This window comes from Mugil cephalus, chromosome 4 (genome assembly GCF_022458985.1).
Source record: "Mugil cephalus isolate CIBA_MC_2020 chromosome 4, CIBA_Mcephalus_1.1, whole genome shotgun sequence".
In the NCBI taxonomy this organism is placed as follows: domain Eukaryota; kingdom Metazoa; phylum Chordata; class Actinopteri; order Mugiliformes; family Mugilidae; genus Mugil; species Mugil cephalus.
The window spans coordinates 4,600,835-4,623,376 of record NC_061773.1 but is presented as its reverse complement, the minus strand read 5'-3'; the positions used below and the strand labels follow the sequence as shown (position 1 = coordinate 4,623,376).

Below are 22,542 nucleotides of genomic sequence, written 5' to 3'. Positions count from 1 at the left end.
TCCTTATTGTTATTGCTAGTAGTAATAAATCTCCATGTGATTTAAAGAAACTAACTCTTTGTATTTGAGCTAATCTAATGAATGAATGAATGAATAACATATGTGTTGGGCCATTTTATAATTCCTCAGCTGAATTAATCATATTTCATTGTCTTTCTTTGAACTTTATGAAAATGTAAAGAGACTCCATATTTTCTCATAGACTTCTTGTTTACCTTTTAACATGGAAGTCCTTTATTTCCAGGAGTAAAGTGGTAGATAACTATATAACCCAACAGAAAACATAGGTGTTAAAACATTAAAAAGAGCATAAAGCTCTTCCATCATTTGAAACTGTTTCTCAAACGTAGCTCTTTAAAAAGCTCAGGAAACAGGGCTCTAAGACTTGTTGAGATTTATTTTTTTAACAAGTACAAAATTTATCCTGTTTTAAATGATTTTTAGTTAAAAATTCAATTCAAGTTGACATAGATGAGTGCGGTCACATGATGAGAGCAGACCAGTGTGTATGTGTATGTGTCGGGTCTGTTGAGCTGGAAGTCCCTCCCCGGAAAAAGCATGGAGACGATCTGGGAGCAAAGCAACACATCCTGCAAGCAGCTGATGATCCGCTTCTTCCAACTGCTGCTGTGGATGTAGTTTATTTCTGCCTTCATGATAAAGAGGGATGGACAGATCAGTGCTGAAAAGCACGATCAGAGCAGGTGAGGTTGTTTATATGAGACGGGGGAGCGGATGTTTGTACTGCGAAAGCTGCAGCAGACACGACATCATTACATGTTTCTGTTTGAAGCGCTGTTTGTCTCCGCAGCAGTCTGGATCTCAGTGTGTGTGACTGTGAACCAAATGACCAATTAACCATCAGTTTGTTTTTAAAAGATGCTGCACAGTTTCATGTATAGTTTCCTTCCTCCTCCTCCTCCTCCTCCTCCCGCCTCCAACTCCAGAGACTTTTGAAAACTTGGGCGTGTCTTTCTGTCTGTCTGTGTGTCTGTCTGTGTGTCTGTCTGTGTGTCTGTCTGTGTGTTTTAGGAAACAGAGGATGTTGGTGATGAGTTAAGAGCTGCTTCCTTTCCCTTTTAACAAATCGTGTCCCCAAACAGGGGACGGAGCGGCTTATTGTGTGGTCAGGTGGATGTATCAGTGGTTATAAAAGTGTGCGGAGGAGTCGGTTCAGTATCAGTCATATACTTACTGGCCAGCAGGGGGCGCCACGTGTGTAAATCAAAGTAAACGTCTGATGTTTGGGGGTTATAATTTAAAACACTAATTAGGTTTATTTGAACTAATGACACATTCATTACAATAGAATAAGAGAAAGACTTTTTTTCAGTATTTCGTTATTGTGAATATTAATTCATTATAATAACATCAAGGAAATCTTACTGTTTAGATAGTCTTGACTCTATAAATGTGCTGTAGGAAGTCAAAGCTACCTATTAAAGTTCAGTATTTTTTTTCTTGACATAGACATGCTCTTGCCAATTCATTAGGTACACTAGCATATGCAGTGAGTGTGTCTGTTATTTAGTCTAGCCTACTGACTAAGATGGAGTTACCAAAATAATAGAAATACTATACAGCTAAATAGTGCTACAAACCGCTGAATGAACAGGATAAGGATAACTTTCCTGAAACTAAGAATGAGTGAAGTGCTGTTATATTAGGATGGATGTATTTTCATTGGTGTACCTAATGAACTGGCATGTGTATTTTGTATTCAACAGTTGTGCTGGTCCTCGCGTCCTCTAAAGACTGTCTGGTTTTTGGGTTAAGTCCTGGGGACATGTGTCTGTGTTTCTGGGGATCTAATAAGGCTGTGTGGGGGGTCTGGTATGGACACAATGATCTCTTGTCTGTAACTATGACGATACAAACACCATACAGAGACCTGAACCCCCTCATGTTTGATGCAGTTACTTCCCCAGTCAGTGTTCCAGTAGCCTAGTGCAGTATGATGATTAAAAAGTTTAACTCTAACATAGATAAGTTAGTTACTGCAGTTTGTTTCAGTTGTAAAGACTCATGAAAACACCAGGTTGTTATTAAGCTGTAATGTATGCTTCAGCTGTATGTTTCCCCTCCTTGGAAACATAGTGGCATACGTTACTATATTAGTCCACCGAGATAAAGTCACATTTTTCTTCACTTTAAAATATTTTCGGGGTAAAGTAATATTGTGTTTATTGTCTCTGTCAGAGTTTTGTTTTCAGTCGCTGCACACAGTTTCACAGATGTTTTACCTACTGATCTCAGCTCAAACCAAATCACAACAACACATTAACCAAGGCTAACGGGGCTGTAGTCTTGGTTTTGTTGATCCAGCTGAGAGAGTTAAAAATGTTTCTGTGGGAATCTTCTAAAATTAAGTATATTTATAATTAGTTGGACTACTTCTGGGTGGCACAGTGGTGGCACAGATGCCTCACAGCACGAAGGTTCTGGGTTCTTCCCGTGTCTGCATGGGTTCTCTCCAGGTTCTCCACCTTCCACATCCAAAGACATGAATAGGTTAAGTGATCATTCTAAATCGGCCGTAGGTGTGCGTGTGCATGGTCGTGCATGGTCGTGTCCCTGAGATGGACTGGAGACCTGTGCAGGGCGTAGCCTTCCTCTCACTCAGTGACAGCTGAGGCCATTGTGTGACCCTCCAGAGGACAAGTGGTTACAGAAAATGAATGAATGAATGGACTACATCTGTTTAATAAAACAATATTACTTTACACTACAAGGAAGGTAACAAAGTACATTATCTAACCAATATTTCCTGAACCTTTCAGTTCATAAAATACTATAACTTTATGTTGTAATGTCATCTCCAGAAAAATTGCCTCGAAATAGGAAAAGAAAGCTGCACATTTTTGTAGAAACACTTGTGTTTTATTCTTTCCTCTTATATTAATTGTCTCACTACCTTATAGAGACTTATCCTTTTTTTGTTTCAAACTAATTAATAATAAGTAAATTATCAAATGCCGCTCTTTTAGGTTTGAAGTATAGATATTTTTAATGTCCTTTTACATTGTTTTGTATGAGTTAATTATCTTAACATCTTCCAGGCTTAAAATATATATACGTATTAATAAAATAATTATTAAAATCAAGTCTATTTTTTTTCACTAAAAGTTTGGCCAAAAAAAAAAAGTAGTAAAATAATAATAATAGAAACTCTTCTTTGATTGTGAGCGCATTAATAAAACGTTTATTCCGGCTTCTCGTTGTTGTGTGTGTGTGTGTGAACAGCAGACTTGTGTGGAGGGGTTTTGGATAGCGAGCAGTGAGAGTGTAGTAACGGAGGTGGAGGTGGAGGGGTGTGGGTTTTAAAACCTGCTAATCCTGCTGTCCTCAATCTCTGCCTGCACCGGAGGAGACGACGGGACGGACGGACACTAGCTCCTCACTGACCAAACTTTGTCGGCTCATACTGCAACAGATATCCAACTCAGAGCTATTTAGACTTTTTCTCCTATCTCATCGGAAAGTAAAAGACCACCACTCAGCTTTTTGAAGACGTTTCATTTTTACCGGGAGTTAATCCTGTTTTCGCACGGAGGATTTTAAATATCCACCCCGCGATGAGCGCTGCGGAAAACTCAGACACGGACTCCAACAAGCTGGAGTCTGTGATACAGGTGAGGCACACCGGGCCTTCCTTCATCTCATTTCATTCAGGGTGTGACAAATAAAGCTGCTTCATCCACAGCATGCATGAGTTTATTTGCGTCTGAGGACAGTAATGCGTGTTTACGCAGCAGGCGTGGCTCCACCTGGCACTTTCAAATCACATCATCACCTTTATTTACGTTTATTGTGTGTTGTTGTGGTCGCCTGCTTAATATTGTCACGTTCTCGCGGTCGTTTCTATATCTAAATGTGTCAAAGTGAGAGTGTTTGTGTCCACTCCACCAGAGGCTGGAGGAGAGTGTATTGTCTGAGGAGAAGAGGCTGACAGTCCAGGGCCCTTCACCTGACGCCCCCCCTACATGTATACCAGCAAGAGTACGAGAGATTGTCACCAAGAACCTCAACGATAGCCGTGAGTTTCCTATTCTCTGTTTTTTATATATATAAAAATAATGCTCCCTTTTCTCTGACTGACCGTCCTCTAATGTCTTTATTCTCTGTGAGCAGCGGGAGCCATGTCCTCGGTCATGTCTATCCAGGAGGAGAACCGAGTGCTGCAGGGCGAGCTGGCGAGGCTGGAGGACCTGTTGGCACACAGCAGAGCAGACCGGGACGAGCTCGCCATCAAGTACGGGGCAATTAGCGAGAGGGTAAGTCAAAACACCAGGGCATCATAGCAACAGCTGACTGGGGCAGAGGTGCACTAAGAGGAGAAATATTGCAAAGCCACCCTCTCCAGGTGCGCTGATTATAGAGACGTCCACACCTAAATTGAATGCTATCAGCATTTCCCCCTTTTTCTCCATTTCCAGTGTTTTTGTGGTCTGCCTTTGTCTGAGATTTGCCCGTCTCCCAGGTGATGGGGGCTGGAATGAACTGAAGTGGAATGTTGCCATGGTGTCTGTCACCCGGGGCGACTGTAAACAGGGGGCTTCAGTGGAGTGGAGAGATGTAGTGGTGGTGGGTCGGTGGGGGGCTGGCATTGAACGTTTGTTGAACATTACTGAAGGAATCAGGCGGGCATGAGTCCAGAAGCTTTTTGAGGAAACTGATGAAGTTACAGAGAAATTAGTTCCTTTATTAAACTTTCAATGGATATACACATACAGGTTGTTGATATTTTCTGTCTCAGAGTTTTAACTATGAGACAAAAATGCAACTTTTCATTGACTGAGACAACATAATGTAGTGCAAAAAAATAAATAAAAATCATCCCCCTAATACAGAATTTACTTATTTATTCTCTGAGAACAAATGCTGTGTTTTTAAGACGTCAGGCCACTAACTGCCATTGATTACGTCTATGAAAACGATCCTTATGAAACAGTTTCAGTTAGAATAAAAGAGGTGAAGAATGATGAGCCTGAAAACGTTGTAATCTCAAATCTTTCATCCATGATCTCTTAGTTGGATTTCATCCTGCTTTGTTTGCTTTTATAGCTGATGTCTCAGTTAAATTTGAGAACAGAGTGAGAATCAAGTCCGACTCAAACCTGGGATGTTTCAGTTCATGGTCGGTGCCTCTAACACTCTGGTAGTCAAGGTGGCCTCTGAGTTATTTATTACATTAGCATACACTGCAGTGCCGGAGCAGACGATCGTAAGTTCCTAAAGTGCAATAAAGTGACACAGCTTGGCAGGTGCAAACCCTTTGTCCCTCAATTTGAATTATGTTCAAAGACCCTGAGACAAAGACACATTTATGAAACTGAAAGAAGAGTTACATTTTTGGGTCTTAGGTTTGAATATGTTTAAAATATCAGGGAGGTAGTGGAGATTTTTGAAGCAACTCATATAGAATTCATATTTTTTAATGATGCTCCTTGTGATCAAAACGAAAGAGCAGCTACTGACTGAAAATGCTTTGAGCTAAATTCGGTTTTCGCTTTTACAAGGCGTGATGTTCGTCCACTGTCACAGTGTGGTAGATCTCCAACCATGTGAAATATGTTTGTGTGAAATGAAGCGTCACCCCCTGCCTCTTGCCTCTAATTAAAAACCACAGTTGGAGCAGGCGCTGCGTTTTGATACCGGAGACGCGGACCTCGACTCACCAGAGTCCCGGAGCCTGGCTCAGCAGAACGTGGACCTACGCAGACGGCTGGATGAGGAACAGGCAGCCTACAAACGGAAACTCACTGCGTACCAGGAGGGGCAGCAGAGGCAGGCGCAGCTCGTGCAGAAGTTGCAGGCCAAGGTAGGACGGTTTGGTCGCATCTTCAGCTGAGACGGAGCCAGCGAGGTGTGACTGATTTTCCTGCTGCTACAGGTGCTCCAGTACAAGAAGAGGTGTGGGGATCTGGAGCAGATGCTGCAGGATAAATCCTCAGAGCTGGAGAAACAAAATGTGAGGATTCATTTTTAAGATAAGCGAGTAGATTTCTATCCACGTACACAGATATTACTTTAATATCAAATCTTCCCTTTTAGAGTGAAACATCAAATGGTCGACACCAAGATGAAGCAAGCAACCTGGAGGACGCTTTGATCCGCCTGGAGGAAGAACAGCAGAGGTGACGCGCCGTTAGAGATGGGATGTTTTCTTTTAAACCTGAACTAGAGATATCATGTTATCTCCTTTGTGGTACCTGCATCATCCACGATGCAACTTAACCAGCAGCTGTTTAGTTGGGGATGTTGCAGCTAAATTAGCCTTGAGCCTCTAGCAGATATGAGCAGTGAGGGACAGAGATCTGATAAGGTTGTTGGTGTCATTATTTCTAAATCCACACCACCAGATTGTTTTTCATTTTCGAACAGTTAACAAAGCTTCCTGTGGAGGCCCTGGAGGTTTTCCACCGCTTTTCTTTCCCATAAGTGGGCGTCCTTCCAATTAATCTATCACCGATGTTAAAAAGAGGCAGAAGGGTTTATCGTAGGCAACACTGAACTGAAAACGGTGTCTTTTAATGACCTGGTAAAGGGTTACTTCTTATAGTTTCCTCTCAAATTTTAGGTTTGGCTGCAGACACTTCTTTGTGAGGACTTTCTGTTTGTTTGGTTGTGTTTTCCCTCCAGTATTCTACACCCGTTAATATTTTATGATGTCCTTCCAACAGAGATTTCTTCATGACAAGGAGTATATCATATTATTATCTCAGTCATCTGCAGGCCTGTTTCAGTTTGATTTGCCCTTTATTATGTAAACTTGGTGGAGTTTCTCTTTTAAAGATCTCAGGTCTGTGCTGCATCATTTTAAAGGTGCAGCTGAACCACGTCACTTATTTGTCTTGTTTTGTTTTCAGGAGCAGCAGTTTGTCTGCAGTGAACGCGATGCTGAGGGAGCAGTTGGAGCAGGCCGGTTTGGCCAATGAGGCTCTCAGCCAGGACCTCCGCAGGCTCACCGCTGACTGGACGAAAGCCAGAGAGGAGCTGGAACAAAAGGAGTCAGACTGGAGGAGAGAGGAGGAGGTGAGAGATGGATGCTTCACCCAAACTATGCACCACTTCAAATGAGGTAAAATAATGAAATTAAAGAAAGTTTTCTCTTGCCTCCCTCAGTCTTTCCACAGCTACTTCAGCAGCGAGCACAGCCGGCTGCTGATGCTGTGGCGACAGGTGGTCGGGTTCAGGAGGAATGTCTGTGAGATGAAGAGCCTCACTGAAAGGTAAGCATTACAACATCCAGGTTGTTTACGTCAGAAAATCTCGTAATTCCCTGTTTTAATTTTTGGATTGCTTTCGTCCTCAGGGACCTGTCGGATATGCGTAACGAGCTGGCCCGGATGTCCCACTCCGCCCAGGTGTCCTGTGCTGGTCTCTCCGCGGCGGTGCACAGTCGGGAGGGAGGAGCGGCTCTGGCTCTGGAGCGGGAGAAGGCTCTGAGGGTTCAGCTGGAGCAGCAGCTGAGAGATCGAGTCACTGAGATGATGAACCTTCAGAGCCGAACCGATGCAGAGAGAATTGAGCTGAACGTCCGGTCAGTGACTCGTCTGAGCTCCAGATTTACCAACGGATCAATAGTCGCACAAGCTTCCACCTGCCTAATTAAAGCGTTTCTCAATTTTGACATCAGTGTTGGAATATTTTAGTGACTACTTCAGCGCTGTATGGTCCACAACCTCAGCAGTGAAGGGTTTAAAACCTCTAACAGGGCTCTTCTACATACCAGCAGTATGTAGTACACTGTAACTTTATTAACATTTTTTTTTCAGGTTGTCGGATTCGACGAGGGAGACGGAGAGACTCAAGGGTCAAATAGAAGAGAGAGACACAGAAATAATGACGCTGACAAGGAGACTTGAGGTGAGAGTCATGGAGGCTGTGATGGTTTTTTTATTGGTCAGTTTCATTTATCTGACTGATGCGTGAGGCTTTCCTTCAGGAGCAGAGCGGCAGCGGAGAGAGTGACGCGCAGATGATGAGAACTCACACTGAGACGCTGTTGGACACACTGCGGGACATCGCTCAGGTAAATGGCACACAGAGTTTTGGACCACAAATGTTTTTTGTTCTGCCAGTGACTTTCAGCTCTTAACACAAGTGATCGATACTGAATTGAGTAAATTAAAATCTTGGTTGGACAGAAATAAACTATTGTTAAATCTGAACAAATGAAGGATAATACTTTTTGGTAATTATAGAGCTAACATGCAAGTACTAGTTCAGTTGGAGGGGGCTAGTATTGAAAGAGTAAATGAAATTAAATATTTAGGGGTGATAATAGATGACAAAGTATGACAGAGTATTAAATAAAGCAAAACAGGCACTGGATCATAGATCACTCCTCATACTGTATTGTTCACTAGTTTCATATCTCACTTGCTGTGCTGAAGTCTGGGGCAATAATTACATAAGTGCAATACAGTCACTAATCATTTTACAAAAGAAAGCAATATGGATTATTCATGGGGCAGGGCATAGAGATCACTCAAACTCATCATTCTTACAGTCAAGACTCAGGAAGTTCAAAAATAAATCCTATTCAAAGCAAAAAACAATCTCCTACCACAACACATTCAAAAATGTTTTAGTGGAAGGGAAATTCTTCATAATTTAAGAGGAAAATTAAACTACAGAAAACTTAGAGTATGCACAACAAGGAGGACTTTCATTTTCAATTTCAGTTTGTGGGGTTAAACTACGGAACAGTTTGGACTGACTAGTTATAAGGAACTGAGTGTTTTGTTTTCATTTCATTTCCACAGACACTTTTGTCAGATGGAGAGTCGTCTTCAGAAGCGGATCAGGACAACGCCGGGGCGCCTCTGCTTGCGTTGATCCGTGACCCGTCTCCTCGGAGGCCGTCCTCCCCCACTAGACCCTCCTCGCTGCTTCCTCCCCCGGAGGCAGCGCTGTCTGCTCTCCGCTCCGCAGTCACAAACAAGACGCTGCAGCTGCAGGTGACACGTCAGTTCATAAAGCCTCACAAACACACAATACTCACGATGGTCACTGTCACTTCTCATGGTCACGTTAATTACATTCAGGAAAAAACATGGATAAATGTAATATTATACTGTAAGGAATCAAAAGACTTTTACTAAAAATCCACTTACATTTTGATTTACTTGTATCTGGACATTAGCTGGAATTATTTTATGAAATAAATATTCATATATGTTTGACTATTTAATTCCAATCTGGATTTAAACTAGAGGGAATATAGTTGCTTTGGTGGTAGCCACACTGAAGGCAATTCTAACTAGTAATACTAATAATACTGAGCAACTGTAACTCTCTATATGTGGGGGGATTATGAATGTTACTATAAGCAGTAGAGAGATTATTGCCATTTGTGGTCAGCATCTTATTTTATATTTTACTTAAACAAAAAATTAAAAATCTCCCCTTTCCGCAGTTTGGAAGATAGGCAGCAACAACAATGAGTACAGCACAAAATATCTGTTACCCAATATGTGAATTAGGAAATAATGAAATAATTCATGCTGAAGCAATCATTATATTTCTAAAAGTCAAATCAATACAAATCTCTCTAGAGAAAATAAAGCCAGTCTAAAACAGTCTAGATGAAGAACGTAACCATCTCTTATGTTTGCAGGATGTTCGGGGTCGTCTTCTCTCTGCCCAGTCCTCGGTGCAGCAGTTAAGAAAGCAACTTTCAGAGTCAGACGTGGCTAAAAGAGACGGTGAACAGCGGTGCCAAGCACTTCAGAGAGAGAGGGACGCCGCTCAGAGAGAGAGGGAGACGGCGCAGAGAGAAAAGGAGCGTCTGAAGCAGGAGAGAGACACGCTGGCCAGGTTCACACACGGTTACGTCATCTTTTACAGTCTGCTCTTAATCTCCGAAGGCGCTCCGGTGTGTTCAACCAGTGTGTTCTCCCACGTAATAAATATGCAGTGAGAAGGTGAACCTGGAGAAGGCGGTCCAGGCGACGCAGAGCAGCGTCCAGATCCTGCAGATGGACAGTGAGAAGCTTCAGCTGAGCTTGGCGTCCGCACAGCGGGAGAGAGATCACGAGAGGGAGGAGAAGGAGGCCGCCCTTCAGGAGAGGGACCGAGCGAAGGCAGAGACTCAGAGGATGTAAGCGGGCTCATGAGAGTGATTAGGTGAAAGTGATGTGGACACTAATCCACAAAGTCTAGGTCAGTCAGCACAAAGTGCACACGGTCACTGGAAGCGATTCAAGAGATCTGTATAGGCTTCCCGTTCATGGAGATCTCCCTCATTTACCTCCCTCTACAACGCTGTGTGATCTCCTCAACCAGTGATGAGCTCGCTTCACCATTACATCATGTCTGTCTTTGCTGCACTTATTTAACCTCAAAACGGCAGAAAGCAATAGCTTACGTTAGCATTTATACAAAGAAAGCTACTTTTTGCAATAAATCTCTGCACTTGCCAGTGATAGTTGTGCACGCAGATGCAGCAAACGTTTACACCACTTACTTTCTATGTTTTCTTCCTGAAGGGACTTTACAAATAAGAAAATCACTGAGCCTCCTCTCAGTAATTTCCATTCATGTGTCCTTCTCAGATAGCACCATCCATAGTTCCCTCCCTGCACATGCATATAGACTTCACCACTAATAAACACATACAAAGGGTCTGTCTTCTGTGATAAACAGCGTACTATATGTGTTGCCTTGATACAGACAGAAGCAGTGGGATCAGAGCGAGAGCCGAGCCTCTGCTCAGCGTGGCGAGTTGTCCACCGTGAGGGAGAATCACCAACAGGGGGAGGTTGAGAGGCAGCTCCTAGAGCGGGAGAAAGTCCAGCTGTCTGAAGCACTGGCTCGGGTAAGAGAGAGAGGCGACTTGTTCAGCAGATTTCTGGTCTGTCACGGTGTCCGTTTCCTTTGTTTGACTCCTGACTTTCCCTCCAGGCTGAGAGCAGCAACACAGAGCTGTCTCTACTGCTGAACAAGCTCCAGTCTGAGGATTCAGCTCTCAGAGACTCTCTGGCAAAGATGGGCAGCATGAATGAGGGCCTGACCCAGGACAAAGCTGACCTGAACACCTACATCCTCCAAGTAAGAAGGTTTTAGGAGACGGTTTGTTCTAAATTTACACTTAAAGATGATGCAGACACCGCTTCTCCTGGATTCATCCACCTGCACCTCTGACCTCTCTGTAGAACAGTATGTGTTTCATATGTCGTTGTATTTTTGCATGATTAATGGTGGACGCTTTATGACACTCAAAGTGAAAAAACCAAAGAAACAAACGCTGCCTTTCAAACCTCTTCACACCCAACCCAAGAAAGTTACACAGAAACAAAACACGACTGTCATCTGATTAATATTCAGATATAACCAAACTCTGATTGGCTGTGTGACGTCTCCTTTTGTGTACCCGGCTCAGTCCATCTCAAACCCCTGACACAAGAAAGGAGTATTTGTTTTCATGTTGGATGCCATTGATCATAGTAAAAAATGATCTGTGTCTTGAAGCTGGAGGAGGAGAAGGGCCTCCTGCTGGCTCAGAAACGCGAGGCGGAGCAGGAGAAGTTGACCATCAGGGATGAGCTGGTGCGGTTGGAGCAGGACAGACTGGAGCTGGAGTCCGCCCGCATCACGCTGCACCAGTCACGGCAGGACGCTGAGCTAAGCCGGGTGGCGATGGAGGCAGAGCTCCAGAGTCTCAGGGCTGAAAGACTTAAGCTCCAGGAAAAAGTCAACCAGGTACGTAACCGGTTATATTACGTCATCATTTCGTCGTTAAATTTAGGAATGCACTGAGAAATATACACCAATCAGCCATAACATTAAAACCACCAATAGGATATAATAAGCACAAATATGCAGTTTGTTTAAAAGGGAGACTTACACAATATTAAGAAGGCGGTCATAATATTGTCTGATATTATGTATATATATGTATATATATGTCTGATCTGGGCATACCTGGTTTGTTGTTAAATGAGATCACACACACTAGACATGTTTTTGTCTGTAACGGTGAAAGCTCTGTGTCTTCTTTAGTGAAATAGTGGTTCAATGTTATTTTGTTTGAATTGTTTTCCTTACTGACAGCTCTGTGGTGAGGTGACTTCTCTGGGTTCAGAGTTGAGTCTCGCCAGAGGAGAGGGCCAGAGGAACGAAGTGGCCTTGGAGGAGGCCGGCCGCAGTCGGGGAGAACTGGCCCGAGACAAAGCAGCACTCGTGGTCCAACTGACGGCATCTGAGAGAGAAAACGCCATGCTGTCTGAGGAGCTGACTGCTTTTAGGTGTGTGCTCTGCTAAACTTAAGTCCAGGTGAAATATATATATATAGTGTCTCGTGGGTTTTGTGTGGGTCTAACCTCAGTCTGCTATCTGCAGATCAGAGCGAGAGTCCCTGGAAACCAGTCTGTTTGATGTGCAGCAGCAGCTTGTTCAGGTGGAGTCTCGCAGAGAGCAGCTCGAAACTGAAAACCAAAACCTACGAGTCCGCTGTGAGACTGCTGCAGGTGAGAGACGAGGAGGCAGCACGCAGCATAAAAGATGGAAAAGCAGAAGATGCAAAATCAAGAGAATCTAATGGTGGAGTTGTGTGTAACTCTTTTTTACTGATGCGGATTTCCAGCTGAACTGAAACGCATACGCTCAGATGGGGACAGCGCGTTAGCCCAGTCTGAGAGGGAGAAACAGACTCTGACTCAGACTCTAAAGGCTGCACAGCAGGAGGCTCAGCAGGCTTTACGCAAGGCCATCTCTGATCATCAGGAGGAGGTGGAGAAACTAGTCTCAGAGAAGGTGAGAGGGTTCGTATTCTTACTTTTACTCGTTCTGTTGGTACCAGCGACATTTTGATCAGCGTCTGTGCTCTTGGCTGATTTGTGTTTCAGGAGGTCGTACGGCACAGCTTGCTGATGGACCACGAAGTTGCTTTGAGGAAACTCCGACAGGAGATGGAGGATCACCTCCACAGAGCGAAGAGAGAAAAAGAGGAGCTGCAGGATGAACTGAGGAGCCTGCAGCACGACAGAGATCAGTGTCTGCTGCAGGCCGAGACCGAGAAACAACAGGTCTGATCTGTTCATGATAGTGTGGAGTCATATCATAGGATCACATAAATAATGTGTCATGTTTGACCAGATGTCTTCTCTTTCTCCAGGCCTTGTCTCTGAAGGAGGCAGAGAAGACGGCTCTGTCTGACAGGGTGTCCAGTCTGCAGGCTGAGCTGTCCTCTGTAACTCTGGAGGCCGAGCGGTTGTCCAGAGAAGCAGCTCATTACAAGGAGCAGGAACAGGTGATGGGAGGAAGCAGTGGTCTGAGTTTATATTCTCTGGCTTGTTGTTAAAGTACAAAAGCGCGAAACGTTTTTCTTTCTCTCAGGTCAGAGTTGGAGCCCTGAGCAGTGAGCTGCTGGAGCTTCGGTCTCGGCTGGAAGATGCAGCCTCAGCTCATGAGAGGGAACTCCACAGCCTGCGGGAAACTTGTAGTGATCTTCGGTCTCATGCTGAGGTTGCTCTCAAAGAGGTAGATGACAGCACGAGTCACAGTGCAAAAGTTATGCATGACAAACTTCGAGAGCATTCAGAGGGAAGTTAGCTGCACATTTTATAAAAACATACTGATATTTTCTGTATCTCTTGATAAAAAGACAAATAGAAACATGAATTATGGGATAAATTTTAATGTGTAAGGTTTTTAAGTTTACAGACGTACTGCTAACAAGCAAAGGGACAATAAAACCTATGCAGTACACCACACTTTCGATTGTTTTGTGTAAGTTTTTTTAATACATGTGCAACTGTTCTCCTCCAGCTGGAGCAGTGCAGGTCCTCTCTCTCAGCTGCTGAGGAGAGTAGAGACCAGTTGAGGCGGGACATGTTGGAGACCGAGCGTCGTCTGAACCAAACTCAGGACTTGGCAGAAAACAACAGAAGAGAGGGAGCGGAGCTGCGCCGCAGCTTCTGCGACGCCAGCAAGGAGAGAGACACTCTTAACCAATCAAACACTCAGCTGAGAGAAACTCTGCGAAGTGCAGAAACCGAGAGAATCAGGTACGTACCAGGCTGGGAAAGCGTCCACTGTAGTTACGCTCACAGTAAAATGTTTTGACTGAATGTGTGGGTTGGGATTGTTAGTTTCAAACGGCAGTGTGAGGAGAAGGAGCAGAGGCTGGCTGTGCTGGAGGACAACTTCTCATCCGCTCAGAAGGAGGCGACAGAACTGCGTAGCTGCCTCAGGGAAGTGGAAAGGTCACGACTTGAGGCTCGGCGAGAGCTGCAGGAGCTCCGGAGACAGGTCAGACGCAAGGTCACGTCTCCTCCACACCTCTGCAACATGTACAACAGAAACTCCACCGTTAGCACGATAGAAATCACGGTGGACGTTTCAGGATGTTCTTGGTAGTGATTGTGTTACGGTGTTTGTGTTTTCTGGCTCCAGCTGAAGGTCCTGGATGGAGAGAAGGAGCAGAAAGCGAGGGAGGTGGCAGAGCTGCAGACTCGCTTGTCTCTGGAGGAGCAGAGGGACGAGGAGAAAGGGAAAGAGGTTTTCGCCCTCAAACAGAAGCTCGCCGAAGCTGAAACCGCCCGTGACTCCTTCAAGAAAGAGGTGAGGATGGAGCGGTGTGAGGAGATCTCAGCTTGTTGTTAAAATTGCTGTTCGTCATTGTGCCATTCTTTATTTTTCATCAGCTCTCTATGACTCAAAAACGTCTGCTGGACTCTGAGTCGGGCTGGCGCAGCTGTGAGAGGGAGCTGACAGCCCAGCTGCAGGAGGCTCGCGGTTGTGAGAAGAAGCTCCAGGACGAAGCGAAGAACCTGTCCCTGCGCGCTCAGGCCGCCCAGGACTCCTCTGCCCAGTCCAGCCTGCAGCTGAGCGAGGCGCAGGGCCGGCTGGCCGCCACCGAGGCGGAGCTGTCACGATCCGAGGCCGGCAGGAAGGAGCTGGAGTTTCGCCTGAGCAGCCTCCAGTCGGCGCTGACCCGAACGCTGGGCATCGGAGCAAGCGGTAGAGGGAGCAGGGGGAGGAGCCCAGGAGGGAGCTCCACATCACCTGGCACCACGTCGCGCCACTACAGTATCTCACCAATGCGCTCCTCACTGTCGCCTCCCAAAGGTAAGAATGAAACATGCAGATTTAATCTATTTACTGGTAATAATAGTAATAGGCTTAATTTCCGTACCTTGTTACAAAGTTCTTTACAGAGCAAGATGAATAGGATGCAAAACGGATCTGAAAATAATATTTTAAAAAGAAAGGGAAAAATAAAAAAAAGCTCAAGCCATATGAGTAAAAGAAAAAAACATCAAAACTAGTAGATAAATTGGTGGATAATCTGTAAAAAGCTTTTCTGTAAAGTACTGCTCTTGCTAATCTATAGCTCTGTATCTCAAACAGAGAAGGCCCTGTTTCCTTTCTCAGACTGCAGACAAATCTGGACTCACAGAGCCTGATGAAAAATCTATTATACAGGAAAGGGAATTCCCAGGTTAAGCTTTAAAAGTGTTCAGTAAAAGTTTAAAACCCCGAAACAGTTCGCCAGTAGTGTAGTGTAGTGTGGATTGGACTGGCACGGCCTAGTCATTGTCAGCAAAGTCCCGGTCGGTTTTAACTTGCCAGGAAGAGGAAATATTCGCTACAAGGATGCATTAACACAGATGATATATAAAGTGAGGACAGTGCAGAAGCAGAGGGACAGAGGGAAGCTGCAGTAAAAGCTTTGACAGAAAGAAAAGAAAATTGCACTTTTAAATAAATAAATGATGGCTTAACTCTCTGCAGGTAGCCTTTTGCACTCTGTCTTAACCTTGCTTGATGGGAAACCTCCCTTAATCTTCAAATTTATTTATATACTTTTGCAGATTTTCCCATTGGCACCCCTGACAACACTTTAGGCTCAGGTCCTGTGTCTCCGGATAGAGGGGACACGCCACTGCCTCTTCCTCAGCCAGAGCTGGACCCGGACACCCTGCGTAGTGGTCTCAGGGACTTCCTCCAGGAGCTGCGTGAGGCACAGAGAGAGCGGGTAACCCACATGCTGTGAATGTTCATTTATAATTTGACAATAACGTTTTGATAAGTGTTTATTTACCCTTATTTAACGCTGATCTTGAAGGATGATGCGCGATGCCAGCTGGGGGCCTTGCAGCGGGAGCTGGAGGAGCTAAAGGGGGAGCGAGACTCTGCTCAGAGTCGTCTCACTCAGATGCAAAACACTGTACAGGAGTACCAAGAAGGTCAGTATTTACAGGATATACGATCTAAGGCTGGTTTCACCTTAAAAGAAGCAACTTTGAACTGAAAATAACAATGGGCCGTGTCATTTTGACGTGACTGTAGGTAAACGTGGCCTGGACGAGCGCCTGACCACCACTCAGATTCTGCTCCAGCAGCAGGAGGAGGTGGTGAGGAGAGGAGACAGAGAGAGGAGAGCTCTCACCGACAGGGTGAAGGATCTGGAGCGAGCGCTGCAGGTCTCCGAGGCCGATAAGAAACACACGCAGGTACACGCGTGTTTGTGTTCTGCACATAAACTCAGCAGTGTCCTCTAGTCTGCCATGATCTCCATATGGCCACACCCAACGGTAGAGCAATATCTAGGAGTGTGAGCTGTCAGGGAATGTAATAACAACAGATGCCACATGCACCCAGTGCCGTACCTCTTGTGGCGTCTGGTGTCAGTTCTCCATATGTTAGGTTTTAATGCCAGCACCTTTCAAAAATAATTCCCCTTCTGGACTCCAGGAGGAGCAGAGACACAAAAAAAATAAAGGCCAGATAGACGTATCATTATATACTGCATGTGTGTGTAGAAATCTATTTTATTGGCTTTGGATACTTGTAATACAACAAAATGATTTATGAAGAGAAGTAAAGTTGGAGCTCGGGCGCAGCTGTGGATCATCAGCACTCGTCCTAATCATACTTGTATAATCTGCCAAACTCATGTCTTAATTACATAAACAGTATATTCTTCATGTAACACGACCTCTGTCTGACCTCCATCTCTGCAGGATCAGTTGAATAAGCAGCGCGCTGCTGAGATGCGTCTGGAGGCGGAGAGGCGACGCCTGCGGGAGGCGCTCGATGCCGCCGAAGCCCGGGCCACGAGGGTGGAGCTGGGGAGGCGCAGTCTGGAGGGGGAGCTGCAGAGGCTCAAGCTGAGTCTGGGAGACCGGGAGGCTGAGAGCCAGGCCTCCCAGCAGCGCCACGACTCTCTGCTCAAACAGGTACAGCAGGGTGGTGCACACTCATTTAGTTAATGATTCGCCTGACTCCATTATCTTTACCTGTGTGGATCAGCTTTAGAAGTAAACCTCAGTTAAAAGTGATGGACCGAAGAGTCAAAATACGAAAGACATTTGTCAGTAAAAAATTCCAGTTAATTAATTAATGCTACTCTTCATTTTATTTACAAGCAATTTAATCAATAGGAAAAGGTCTTTATAATATGAGTAACAATTCATGAATATCTACCATTATTAACATAATTATTTATAGAAGTTATCTATAAGGAAATATTTGAAAAGTATAAGACATGTAATTCTTGCAAAATTCTAAATTCTTACTAACATGGACAGAGTGACAGTTAAAATGTTAATGTTTAGCAGGTTTTAAGTGTTAATTACCATTTCCTACTGGCTGCAGGTGGCAGAAGGAGAAGCCCGAGTGTCTCTGCTGCAGAGAGAGGTGGAGAGGCTGAGCCAGGCTCTGCTCAGAGCTCAGGAAGGAGAGTCTCTTCTCAAAGAGAAGGCCACCTCCCTCAACCAGACCCTCCAGGATGCATCGGCCGCTCAGTGCAGCACACAGGGCCGTCTGGCTGCTCTGCAGAAGACGCTTAGTTTGACTGAACAGGACAAAAAGCTTCTGCAGGTGAGTGGGTCAGAGAGGGAAAAAAAACTTGAACAATGTGTATCAAAAGTAAACGGCAACGCACTGATTATCCTGTGGCATTAAGGAGCGACTGGATGAAGCCAGGGCATCGTCCGCTGACGTGAAGAGACACGTGGCCGCCCTCACTGAGCGCGTGCAGAGTCTGCAGAGTGAGCTGGACCGCAGCGAGCTGCAGAGAGAAGAACTGGAGGCCGAGCTCAGCAACACTCGGGAGGTTAGAGACAGATAACTGCAAAACAAATAAAAGTATCTATGAGCTGAAATGGGATATAGTTTTCACAATTATGTGTCTATGAATCATTTTCTTTTCCAAATAGGGAGCATGTCCTCTTTAACATGGCCCCACATGCTGTACTTCCATGTTTCCACAGTAGCTCAAAGCAAACCCTGGTTCTGGACCTTGTGTTTTTAACATGCTTGAAAAGTATTCAGTCAGTTACAATCAGCATCTAAAACATATACACTGGACCTTTAACCTCTGCAGCCTGTATGTGACGACGCTCAAAACAAGAAAACAGAAAATCCTGCTCAGCAAGATGAACAAATTATCCCTATCAACAATATTGCTAATCTGAATAAACTGCACACCGGAGTGTTTGATTTCTCCCTTCCTCCGTCAGGCTCTGCGTCAGCGTTCAGCCAGCCTCGTGGAGGCTCAGCGCAGTGCCCAGACCGCTCAGACAGAGCGCGCCACTGTAGAGGAGCGACTGCGTGGGCTTCAAAGAGCGGTGGCCATGCTGGAGACGGAGAAAAAGGACGCGGAGAGACAGGCCATGAGGCTGGAGAAAGACAAAAACGCACTGAGGAACACACTGGATAAGGTGAGCACTTCACTGTGCACAACTAATCACGATGAAACATCTACAGAATTATTTGTCATGTGATGGATCCAGGAAATATGCCGGTGAAGTAGGAGCCCGGAGACCAAATCTTTCCAACAGAAATAATAATAATGTTTTTCTAAAGGAGCAACAACAGCATCACTGTCAACTATGACGAGGCGTTTTGTAATAATCTCCAAATAAGCTGCTGTAGGTCCTCGTTTATTGAATAAATCTGTGTTCAAATACAATCCTGAAACATTAGCGTTCGAAATAAAATAATCCAATAAATACATTTTTTAAAGTGAAACAGTAAATTCTTCACCTGCATGTTGTTTTTCTTTGTCTTTTCACCCATGAACTGACAGTTCTCCATCTCTGCCTCCCAAAAGCTACATGGGCATTTTTTTTCCTGTGCATAGTGTGACTTATTTTACATCCCATCCCATGTCTTATTAGCGTGTTAGTTACATGTCTGTAAATAAATCTCCCATTAGGTTGAACGTCAGAAGCTGAAGTCGGAGGAAGGCAGCATGCGTCTGTCTGCAGAGAGGAGCCGCCTGGACCGCTCCCTGAACACAACGGAGCAGGAGCTGCAGGAAGCACAGCAACAGATACTGATGCTGCAGGTGGGGAGCATCCGCTGATCTGCACCGCACTCACAGGCTCATCATAAATCACGTCGGCCTGGATTACAGCAGCATATGTGGAAAAGACTGGGCTTCAAATTAACTCCATACTTTGGGCTTTTTATGCTTTTGTGGTTTATAGATCCTCAGACCAGTTTTCTGTTGAAAACTGTGAGAGTATTTGCTGAGTAAGGAGAAGAGATTTAATTGCCATTGCACACAAGTTCAAATGAACCAATGAAATTTAGTTTTGTATAAATCTCTAGTGGCATGTTTACATGCATAAGTAATTTCATAAGAGAAACTTTTCTCTGTTGAGTGTAAAAGGAAATTAGCTGCAATGTTACTTTGCAAAGTTCAGGTCAAATGACATCTGAGGTACTTATAGATAAGATAACTTATAGACTTGTACATAACATCACAAACCAAAAGGTTAGAGCAGAGCGCTCAGTCCGGATACGCTTCATTTTAATGGCATGATACTTCACAAAAGCCATGAATTTGTTTTTCTGTTTACCACACACAGGCTGTAAAGAAGTGAATAACTGAGTGGGTCTCGGGGGAATTTGCACACACTCATTATAGTTGTTAATTTCAGGCTGGTTTAACATCTCTGACCATATCTCCTTATTTAGTCAAATGTTTCCCAGGCCCACAACCCCCTCAACATTTGCTGCAGGGTTTTTGGGAACCAAACTGATCTGGCAAAAAAAAAAAAAAAAAAAAGCATAAATTGTGAGGACTGTGGTTGCATTTTTCTTTCTCACTCAAGTATGACATTCATTTGTGAGGTAAGGAGTCAATGGTTCATAAAAAAATTCACTTGACTTGTACATGAAATGATTTAAAAGCCATCAACCTTTGGTCAAAAGACTGCAGTTACTATTACTATAGAAACATTACATTTATGCCATTTTTGTTCATAATGAATAACATTATGACCACCTTCCTAATACTGTGTAGGTCTCCCTTGTGTCTCCAAGACGGTTGTGACTCAGAGAATGGACATGGGTCTTCTGAGGGTGTCCATAACCATACGTAACCCCTTAATACCCAACAGGTGTCTGGTAAATGTTGTCAGTGGGTTCCTATGGGTTGAGGGGAGGTCTCTCTATGGACCTGAGCTGTTCCTAAACTGTTTTTGTGTTTTTCTATAATTTATTAGGTTATTAGGTTTGAACATTTGGAATTATATATACACTAAAATATACATGAGCTCACATAATTAAGCCTCTTTGTCGAGTTACATCTCACTTAGTTATTAGAAAATACATGAAGTGTTACAGAATAAAACACTCCACTGAGCTATATTTCTTCCCTGAGCTGCCCTTTTGTTTTTGTTTATCTTTTGTTTACCTCTTGTTCATGTTTGCGTGTGCGTGTTTCAGACTCAGCTGGTTGAGATGGAGCAGTCGAGTGGTCTGTGCGAGAGTTTGGTGAGGCAGCGCGACGAGGCCGTGCGGGAGGCGGAGAGACTGAGGATCAGCTTCAAGGACGTAGAGCGAACGCTGGGCACCAGAGAGCGAGCTCACCGACACAGAGTCAAAGGACTGGAGGAGCAGGTGTGCACGTCATGTTGCTAGTGCTAGTTTTATACTAGAACACGTGGTCCTTATCTGGGTTAGGACAGATGTAGATTAAATCAGATTAACCTGATACTTTATTAGCCTGTGGGAAGTTCTGTGTCCAGTAGCTTCAGCACATAGATAGTTATACTATAATAATTTGGTAAATTTGATGCAGTCCGTATACATTATGAATATGACGTCTCATGACTCATCTAGGTGGCTTTCTCAGTTTATGGTGGGGAGTTTAGGCTTTTATTAGGAACATCTGCACCGATCAGCCATTATGACATTATGACAGGAGAAGTATAAATAACATCACGCCATCTTATGACAATTCTTCTGCTGGGAAACTTTTGGACCTGGTATTCATGTGGATGCTACTTAGACATGTAGCACCCACCTAGACCAGACCAGACACCCCCACCCCATAGCAATGACACTCATTGATGGCAGCAGTCATCCCCAGCAGGATGCAGCCTGACACAGTCACACAAACACTTTAGGAACAACTCAAAAGGTGGTCATAATGTTATGCTGGATTGTTGTATGTGTGCTGTACACGAGAACAGATCTCTATGGGTCGTTAGGGAGTTAATTTCTCTCTTTTTTTTAATGTAACAATGAATAGGTGATGTAAGATCACTACGATGAAGTCACTACAACAGTATAAATTAGTCCAACAAAGAAAATTAAAAGAAAGCAAATCTTTTTTATAACATGTGATCATATCGTTATTATTATTACATCATTTTAACGAAGTTATATTGTTTATGAGGGTTTGTCATCATCTGTCATTACTGCAGGTATCCACTCTGAAGGAGCAGCTGCAGCAGGAGATTAAGCGGCGTCAGCCTTCTCTTCCATCTACCGTCCTGTCAGCGGGGAACTGAGTAACACCAGCTGACCACCTACTCATCCAGGGAAACTTCACTCACTTGTGAAAGTCTCATAACAACTGCGTTCATACTCTTAACTGTACTGTTTAAAAATGTTGTCATGTTCCAGGTGATTTATTGATATTGTGAACAGTAAAGAACACTAAACCGCAGCATACAGTAAATGACAGGCGAGGGAGAGCGGCGGGACACGACTGGGCAGCCGCGTTGGAAACACCAGCAGACCGCTGATTACTGGCAACCGTCTACACTTGATCCTTGCTCAACATCTCCCCAAAAACTTCCTGCTCCTATTCAAGATGAAACCCAAGTCACCGCAGGATTCTCCTCCAGACAGTCTGGATGTAGAGCTGGAAGGAAAATCTGGCAGTCCAGGAGCTTGGCCTCGATCCCTCCGCATTTACAGTTGAGGACAGACAAAGAATGAAGGAAGGTCTTCGGACTGTGTGTGAGAGCCAGGAAACAAACACACTGAGCATAATGGAGATCTGCACTGTATATTCTCTTAGAGAAATTTGACTTGATTATGTGACACATAAACACTATTTTGTAACTGAAAAAAAAAGCTTTGGTTGTGCGCCGTGATGGCAAACCTACACTGTGTGTTTTTATTAGTTAATATTAAAAGCTGTATACTTTGTACCTATTGTATAAATAATGAGGAATAGCAGCAGTATAATTTGTATTGACAGTACACATGGAAGCCACATGTTTGCAGGAGAATAAATGGACTGTGTGCACCGTAACTCATGTCTGTCCGTGAATACCTCAG

At 44.2% G+C, this 22,542-nt stretch overlaps 1 protein-coding gene across 2 annotated transcripts; it reads left to right on the top strand.

The window, feature by feature from the left end:
- The first annotated feature begins 555 nt into the window (after positions 1-555).
- Positions 556-22,516, top strand: LOC125007285 (rootletin-like). Of its 2 annotated transcripts, none has more exons than XM_047584006.1 (37): positions 556-704; positions 3,910-4,036; positions 4,132-4,274; positions 5,630-5,821; positions 5,894-5,971; positions 6,055-6,137; positions 6,870-7,035; positions 7,126-7,232; positions 7,316-7,543; positions 7,779-7,869; positions 7,949-8,035; positions 8,772-8,966; positions 9,626-9,825; positions 9,926-10,108; positions 10,681-10,825; positions 10,912-11,058; positions 11,479-11,709; positions 12,061-12,254; positions 12,349-12,476; positions 12,593-12,762; positions 12,855-13,034; positions 13,124-13,258; positions 13,345-13,488; positions 13,777-14,015; positions 14,100-14,259; positions 14,404-14,571; positions 14,655-15,078; positions 15,825-15,988; positions 16,079-16,199; positions 16,303-16,466; positions 16,977-17,192; positions 17,611-17,835; positions 17,921-18,070; positions 18,477-18,677; positions 19,175-19,306; positions 20,695-20,868; positions 21,678-22,516. In XM_047584006.1, exons 3-37 carry the CDS (start codon positions 4,140-4,142, stop codon positions 21,762-21,764), a joined length of 5,844 nt encoding a protein of 1,947 aa, XP_047439962.1. In that variant the 5' UTR covers positions 556-704; positions 3,910-4,036; positions 4,132-4,139; the 3' UTR covers positions 21,765-22,516. The 2 variants fall into 2 exon arrangements, with proteins under 2 accessions (XP_047439962.1, XP_047439961.1); XM_047584005.1 differs by lacking the exon at positions 556-704 and adding an exon at positions 3,307-3,632.
- Positions 22,517-22,542: the final 26 nt, after the last annotated feature.